Source organism: Cygnus atratus, chromosome 2 (genome assembly GCF_013377495.2).
Source record: "Cygnus atratus isolate AKBS03 ecotype Queensland, Australia chromosome 2, CAtr_DNAZoo_HiC_assembly, whole genome shotgun sequence".
Taxonomy (NCBI): Eukaryota; Metazoa; Chordata; class Aves; order Anseriformes; family Anatidae; genus Cygnus; species Cygnus atratus.
Genome location: NC_066363.1, coordinates 31,425,158 through 31,432,603, shown reverse-complemented (window position 1 = coordinate 31,432,603; position 7,446 = coordinate 31,425,158). Strand labels below are relative to the sequence as shown.

General features: G+C 41.2%; 1 protein-coding gene across 1 annotated transcript; it reads left to right on the top strand.

Annotated features, from left to right (window-relative positions):
* Positions 1–202: 202 nt before the first annotated feature.
* On the top strand, positions 203–3,322 carry AGR2 (anterior gradient 2, protein disulphide isomerase family member). Its single transcript, XM_035562506.1, has 7 exons — positions 203–332; positions 579–642; positions 735–787; positions 1,451–1,524; positions 1,918–1,981; positions 2,945–3,028; positions 3,273–3,322. Exons 1-7 carry the CDS (start codon positions 203–205, stop codon positions 3,320–3,322), a joined length of 519 nt encoding a protein of 172 aa, XP_035418399.1.
* Positions 3,323–7,446: the final 4,124 nt, after the last annotated feature.

The window sequence follows — 7,446 nt, the reverse complement described above, 5'->3', positions numbered from 1 at the left end:
GCCGAGTCCCTCATGACAACTTGCTAAGCAAACCTCACCTTTCCTGCACATTCCCCCAAGCCTAGGCCCCTACGGGAGCAGCCAGCCTCAGCCCTGTCTCACCCTGCTGCACACCCGACCTGCTTATCTGCTTCATGCCTCAGAGCAGCAGCCTGGGAGGCATGACAAAATGTAGTTTCTCTCCTCCGTCCCAGGAGCAGCCATGGAGAAGAGTTACGTGTCCGTGTTCCTGCTGCTCATTGCCATCTCCTGTGTTCTGGCCAAGGATGTGGGCAAGAAGGATACGAAGGAAACTAACACTAAGCCCAAACTGCCTCAGACACTCTCCAGAGGTAAACATAAATTAATGAATGAATTATTTTTTTTAAACAATCTAAAATTTTGATTCCTGTGATTTTCTGTGAAATTAATTTTCTTGCAACCCATTCTGCAAACATATTTTCTAGTATTTTCTACCCCCTCCTTTTTCCTGACTTAAAGCCTTCCAGCTTTGTCTGCCCAAAACCCTCTTGGGCACAGGAGGGCTGGGGTCAGATGCGAGCTCTGCTTGTAACATGCCTCCTGTCTTTCCCTCGCAGGCTGGGGAGACCAGCTCATCTGGACACAGACGTACGAGGAAGCCCTCTTCCGCGCCAAGCACAGGTACCGAGCCCCTCCATGCCCCTCTGCGCTGCGGCGTCCCCCAGCACCTCCCCTGCACCCCACCAGCCCTAATGAGGAATCTTCTTTCCCAGCAATAAACCCCTGATGATTATCCACCACCTGGATGACTGCCCACACAGTCAAGGTAATTCTTTTGCACAGAATAAAATAAAATTAAAATAAATTAAATAATAAAATAAGTAAATAACATTAAAATAATAAAATATAATAAAATAGCTGGGTTTCAGTTTCAGATAGATGCTGTTTAAAAAATAAAAATGAAAATCTGCTTGCTGGGGAAACTGTAGCCAAATGCCAACCTGCACACGCACAGGGAGCATTGAGCATGTCACTGTCACACACAGGCATGAGCTGACCCACATGGCAACAGGCATGCATCCCTCAACAGCTGTGTACAAGGGTTAAAATCCTTTCAGATATTCCAGGTTGAGGTCCTATATCTCCACAATGCATTGGCCATGCCCTGAGAACTGGAGTTAGAAGCTGCAAGAGGAGAAAAGGGGTTTTAAAGGGCAAAATGCTCAAATTCAAACTTGAGCAGGCAATTTTGAGAGAGCTGCACTATCTGAAGGAGAGACATTTTGTACCATTATACTTACCCTTTACCACAGAATAAAGCTGAGTTCATCACCTTTCGGTGAAATGAATTTCAAGTCTTTATTTGCTGTAATTGTAAACTGGAAATTCTCATTTTGATTATTCTATCTGTTTGATTTTTTTTTTTTCCTAGGACTCTTTCAGGGGCTTTTCTTTTATTAACTATCATTTCTCATTGCTTTCACTCTAGCACTCAAGAAGGTCTTTGCTGAACATAAAGAAATACAGAAACTGGCTGAAAAATTCATTCTCCTGAACCTTGTGGTAAGTTTCCTAGTTACACTTCAAGTGAAAGCAACAAAGTTTTATTTCCAGTTAGGGCTTCTCTAGCTATAACTAGGCAGTTTTATAGCCAGGATTGGCTAGGAAAAACAGCCAGTGCTGGAGTGTAATAGATTTAGTAATAAAGTTCTTTCATCTTAAGGTATCAAACTGACAAAATATAAAGGAATTTAAAGTTTAATGTAATAATATCATTAAATGTTATGAGCAATATACAGCTCTAGCTGGTTAAATGTTGTAACCCAGGCAGTGGATTTACTGAAAGTGTGAAATACATTGCTTAGTTTGTATTTGATAGCACTGAGTATAAAGGAAGGAATCACGTAATATGCCCTCTTGCAATCTTGACCGGGAACCCCATCTGTTTTCTTTAAGTATGAAACCACAGACAAGAACCTGGCACCTGATGGCCAGTACGTCCCTCGGATTTTGTTCATCGGTGAGTACATCTCAGATCGAAGCCCCTGCCATGAATCTCAAACCCTCAGGCTTATTAGCAGGATTTTATTCCATGAGAAACACAGAATTTCACATTGGTTTTGGTGCACGTAAGAAAAGAAAACTCAAAAAAAAATAAATAGCTGAGCAAGAGCATCTTTCTGGGCTAGGTGCACATAGGGTACAAGGATAAGAGCGGAGATGGAAAAGGAAAAGCCTGCCTCTGGTCTGGCTCTGAAGATCGGGGAGCTCACCACGTTTAACCCCTGTAGCTGCCACTCTCTAAAGTGGATTAAAATGCAAAGCAGCCCCAGCCGTGCCGTTAGCAGTGCCATAGGTGCGGAATTCCTCCCTCTGAGATTTCATCTTAGACACGATCTCAGACATCACAGGAAGAGCAGTGATGCCGGCTGCTTCAGGGGCTGGTTTCTAGACCCAGTCCATAGCTCGACTCCAGCACTTTGCACCAATCCCTCACAATCACTTGTATTTGGGGGAGTTATCAGTGGCCATGCATGCAAACACGTATTCCCTCTCCCAGAAGAGATACACAACCTCGCATACTTATATACACATCATCAGCATATCTGCACAAATCTAGGTCGTGATGACCATTTTCATCAGACCAAAACAACTGCCTTCGTTATTTCTTTCTTAACATTTGTAGCCTGAAAGCACCCTCAGCTGGTCGAGCTAATTTATGTACTGTGCAGCGACACAGGGTCTCAGGCTGATCAGCAATGATCAGAATCAAACCGATCACCTCCCCAACAAACCTGCAAACATATCTCAACACCAGAACTGCAGTTAACTCTCCAGAACAACGACCTGTCGGTTGTTGGTGGGAGCAGACTTATCTTGCAGAAACACTTAGGAAGCAAACAGAAATGCAGAAAGGTTTGCTTCCTTCTGCTCGAGGGTTAATCCTGCGCTCTGCAACTTTCCTCCTCTTTTTTTTTTCCAGATCCTTCCCTGACTGTGAGAGCTGATATTACTGGAAGATACTCAAACCGTCTCTATGCATACGAGCCCTCTGACATTTCATTGTGTAAGTAGTGTGTTCTCAAAGCAGCCACATTTCTCACCTGGCATGGAGTAAAGCCAGACGTGACACACTTGCCATCAGTGCTGGCTGAAGGACAGTTAGCCAACATAAGCTAAGGAAAGGTTTGGGTAGGGTATAACCACATGGCTTACCTCTGCATGTTAACCTGCCCAGGTACAAACACTGAAAATACTTTCCTGTGAAAAAGTTGCAACAAAAATAACACGTTTGAATATTTCATTTCTAGTGTATTCAAACATGCAGAAAGCACTGAAGCTGCTGAAGACTGAACTGTAAGGGGAAGAAGGAAGCCCTTAAAGACCACGAAGTCTGATCTTCCATCTCTTCTCCACACATTGACGCTGGTGAAGAGATTATTTAGGGTGATGTTTAGTGATGTATAGTGCTGGTTTATACATATAAACACTAGTTTTATGTTAGCACTTTTGTACTGGGCAGCATTTTTAAAGGCTGGAGTCTTTTAATTTAAGGCGTACAGAATACTGTATGATCCAACTGTACAAATGATTTTTTTTTTTTAATAAATCTATTTCAAGTGTTTACATACAAACATTGCTGTGGTGTTTTTTTTATTTTTTTTTTATTTTCCCTTATTATTATCTCCTAATATTAGAGTAAAATCAGTGTTACTTGAGACCACCCCTCGCATTTTCTTATCTAAGCACTTTGGAAAGAAAATGACTTTTTATCTCAATTCAGCAGCTCGTAAAGCTCTGTTCCTCAGTTTACTTTATCACCATTTACTTTCCTGTAACACCAACCCCTGCCTCGCTCTCATCAGTCCTTTCTTTACAGCTAGATAACAAGAAGTGCAAACCTTTTACAAAACTCTTCTGTGTTTGCAGCTAATTACATGGTAATGTGCATACTGCTTGAGCCTTTAAGAAGGAAAACAGTTTCAAATACAGAAAATCACATGGTAGTAGAGAATGTGGTTGTTTACATATAGCTTTGTTGTGCTTGCTTTTTGTTTTTAAAATTGGCTGCATTCTGAAGTGATCTGAGATCACCATATCTACATGAAGATCTTTTTTAAAAAATAAAAAAAGTTAAAAATTGTTTCCCGTAGAAGACTTTTGCTTACGTTGGAATTCAGTAAATGCTTGAGATTATTAACAGAAATTGTATTGTAGTGATTATATGGCTGGTTTCCTGATTTTGTGGCTTGTGATTGCCCAAAACGGACAACAAAAGTTAGAACTAAAAGACACCCTGCAACTGAACACCTGCAGAGGACTTGGGGGTTCTGGTGGACAAAAAGGTCGACACGAGCCAGCAGTGTGTGCACTTGCAGCCCAGAAGACCAACTGCATCCTGGGCTGCACCAACAGAGGGGTGACCAGCAGGGTGAGGGAGGTGATTGTTCCCCTCTGCTCTGCCCTTGTGAGGCCCGAAGCTGCTCAGAGGACTGGAGCACCTCTCCTGTGAAGACATGCAGAGGGAGCTGGGGTTGTTCAGCCTGGAGAAGAGAAGGCTCTGGAGACACCTCATTGCAGCCTTTCAGTACTTAAAAGGGACTTATAAAAAAGGAGAGCAACTTTTTACCTGGGCAGATAATGATAGGACAAGGAGGAATGGCTTTAAACTAAAAGAAGGGAGATTTAGGTTAGGAGGAAATTCTTTGCTCAGAGGGTGGTGAGGCACTGGCACAGGCTGCCCAGAGAATCTGTGGATGCTCCATGCCTGGAGGTGTTCAAGGCCAGGCTGGACGAGGACCTGGGCAACCTGATCTAGTGGGTGGCATCCCTGCACATGGAGGAGGAGGAACTGGGTGATCCTTAAGGTCCCATCCCACCCAAGCCCTTCTATGATTCAGCATCCCTTCAGCAGTTCAGTAAGATGTTCCCTTCTATTGCAGCATCCTTTAGTTGTGATGAGGAAATTCTTTGCTACAGAAAGGTCTCTCCTTTTCTTCCCAAGCAGAAGAAAGTGGCGGAAAATGTGGCAGGTGAGGCAGAAATATTCTCTAGAAGCAGCTATCGGCCACACACAAATTAAAAAACAAACAAAAGTTTTTACACTAATGAGCAGAAGGACAGCACTGATGAAGGCAGGAACAACTGGTTATCAGAATCATCTTTGTCTGCTTGACTCAACAGTGCACCTACAGTATGGCATATTCTGCAAGTCTAGGGGTACTCTTAGTTAAGCCTGCGAGTACACAAAAAAAAATCACTTTCGAATTTGAAACTTTTTTTTGCACTCAATGCTATACTTCTGTAATTTGCTTTTCACCTTAGCCAGTTTTTCAAGAATACAGAAATGGTTTACTTAATTCTGCTCTTTTCGTTCCCTCCTCTAAACACCAATTACTTAGAGGCACCAAGCCAAGTAACTTATAAAAATTCTTATAGTTTCGTCTGAAAACCTGGAGAAATCATTTCTGAAATGTATATGCTCAGTAACTTGAAGTGCACTGGATGAATGGGGTTTCTGCAATTCCATTATACTTCAAAAATCTTTAAATAATTATGACTAAAATAACAATGCAAGGTCATGTATAGTCTTGTAAGGTCCTATTCTCTTATCAGCTACAGATTTTAAGGTACATTTTACAGGTAACAATTCAAGATATGCAAGCTTTTTCTTTTCGTAATAAACAGTTATCTTCACATGAAAGTGGTCAGATGGTGTATGTGGTATGTTTTTTTTAAAAAATGCATTTTACTGTCCCCTCTTAAGAATCAGATTCTGAAAGTGAATCTGTATCTTTGATGTGAATTTCAAGGTTCGTAGTTGATTTTAAAAGCAAACAAATAAACAAAAAACAATCTTAGACAAAGTATTATTAATACAATAGAAAAATTTTAATCAAACCTTATGCTCCACTGATCTGTCTTTTGAACACTTAAATTCACCCTAAGTGTTCTGAGGCGTGACAGTTTCTAAAGTAGTAACATTTTCAGTATTTCTTCAGTAACGCACCTGTACACACTCCAGTATCACCTACTATAATCATGAAACTAGAACCACCCCAAACCAAGCTCTAAATACAATGAAGAAAAATTTCAAGGTTGAAGCAATGATACAGTGTTATTTTAACATTCAGAAACCTTCTCCTTAATTCTCTTCCTCTGATTTATGACCTGAATGCACAGAATACAAAGCCCATCTAGACTAGGAAAATTAGCTGTTGCTAAGGACAGCTTTGAGATCATCACTGTCCTCTTGACATGTATTGAGGATGGCAGGGCAAGTACCCTTTAACAGGACAGCACTTGGAAGAAAATAAAAAAGAGGCTGTGCATATTTAAATTATATCTCAGTAACAGTCTGAAGGCTCTTAAGGTCCCATCTCCTTCAGTACATGGGTTCAGCATGTGCTTGAAGCAGAAAGCAGTACTTCCAGACATTCGAAGCAGGAATTCACAGATCCAACACCAGGAGATGGCGCTGCTAGCAGATGTTGAGGAATTATCTGACAAGAAGCTGTCTTAAGCTCCTCATAGTCCTCTCCGTGTTCAGGTTCAGCATTTTCCCTTGAAACCTCGAGACAATTCCTTCTTGAGAAGCACTGGGCACATGAAGTCTGAAAGCGTTCTGATAAGCAGGTATTTCAACTTGTTTCTGCCTTCTTTGTGAAAGCAAGAAGGCATCTGCCTAGCAAAGGGAGACCCCTATAAGAACCTTCTTTCATTCGCGCTCATTGACTGCCCATCCACCGCACTCAGATACTGTGTGCGCCTTGGCAGATGACCTTAATACACTTCCCTTTTTCTTCCTGCAGAGCTGTCTTTCAGTCTACAGAAGCTGCCTACACCATGCTAGAAGCAGCAATTTAATGAAGAAAAGGTACAGGTCTGCAATTCATTGTGATTAGAAACAAATGGAACGTGCACACCTCTGCTGCTTAGATCTTCCAGCTCATGTATCACTTGTGTTGGAGATTGGACCAGGGACCGTGCTCTCCTTCAGCTTACACAACACTCAGCACGTGGATGATGTACCATTCTAACTTAATCCTTTTTTTTTTTTTTTTTTAAAAAACAAACTATTGGAAAACACCACTTTTTTTCTCCTCCCCACTATTCTCTTATCAAATCAAGACTTGAAGCTGGATGACAGAGGAATATATACTGCTGACTGAGTACAACTATAGTTTTATACCATCTGCAAAAATATTTATACAGCTTTCTGAACACCAAGTCAAGTTTCCTACATAAACAAGATGACAGACCACTATCAATGCTTATGTTGTACAAATACCAAGTTTCATTCAGTTGTCAAAAGAAAAAAAGGCTCAGGTTAATTAGCTGCAGATTACATCTTCTGGTTTTCTTCATTCATAGTTCTCATAGTGAAGATACCCATAAAAGTACTTCTTTATTCTTTAATTCTCAAAATACCCTCTAAATCTGCCCCCCCAAAAAAAAACAAAATAAACAGAGTAGGGAAGGGGT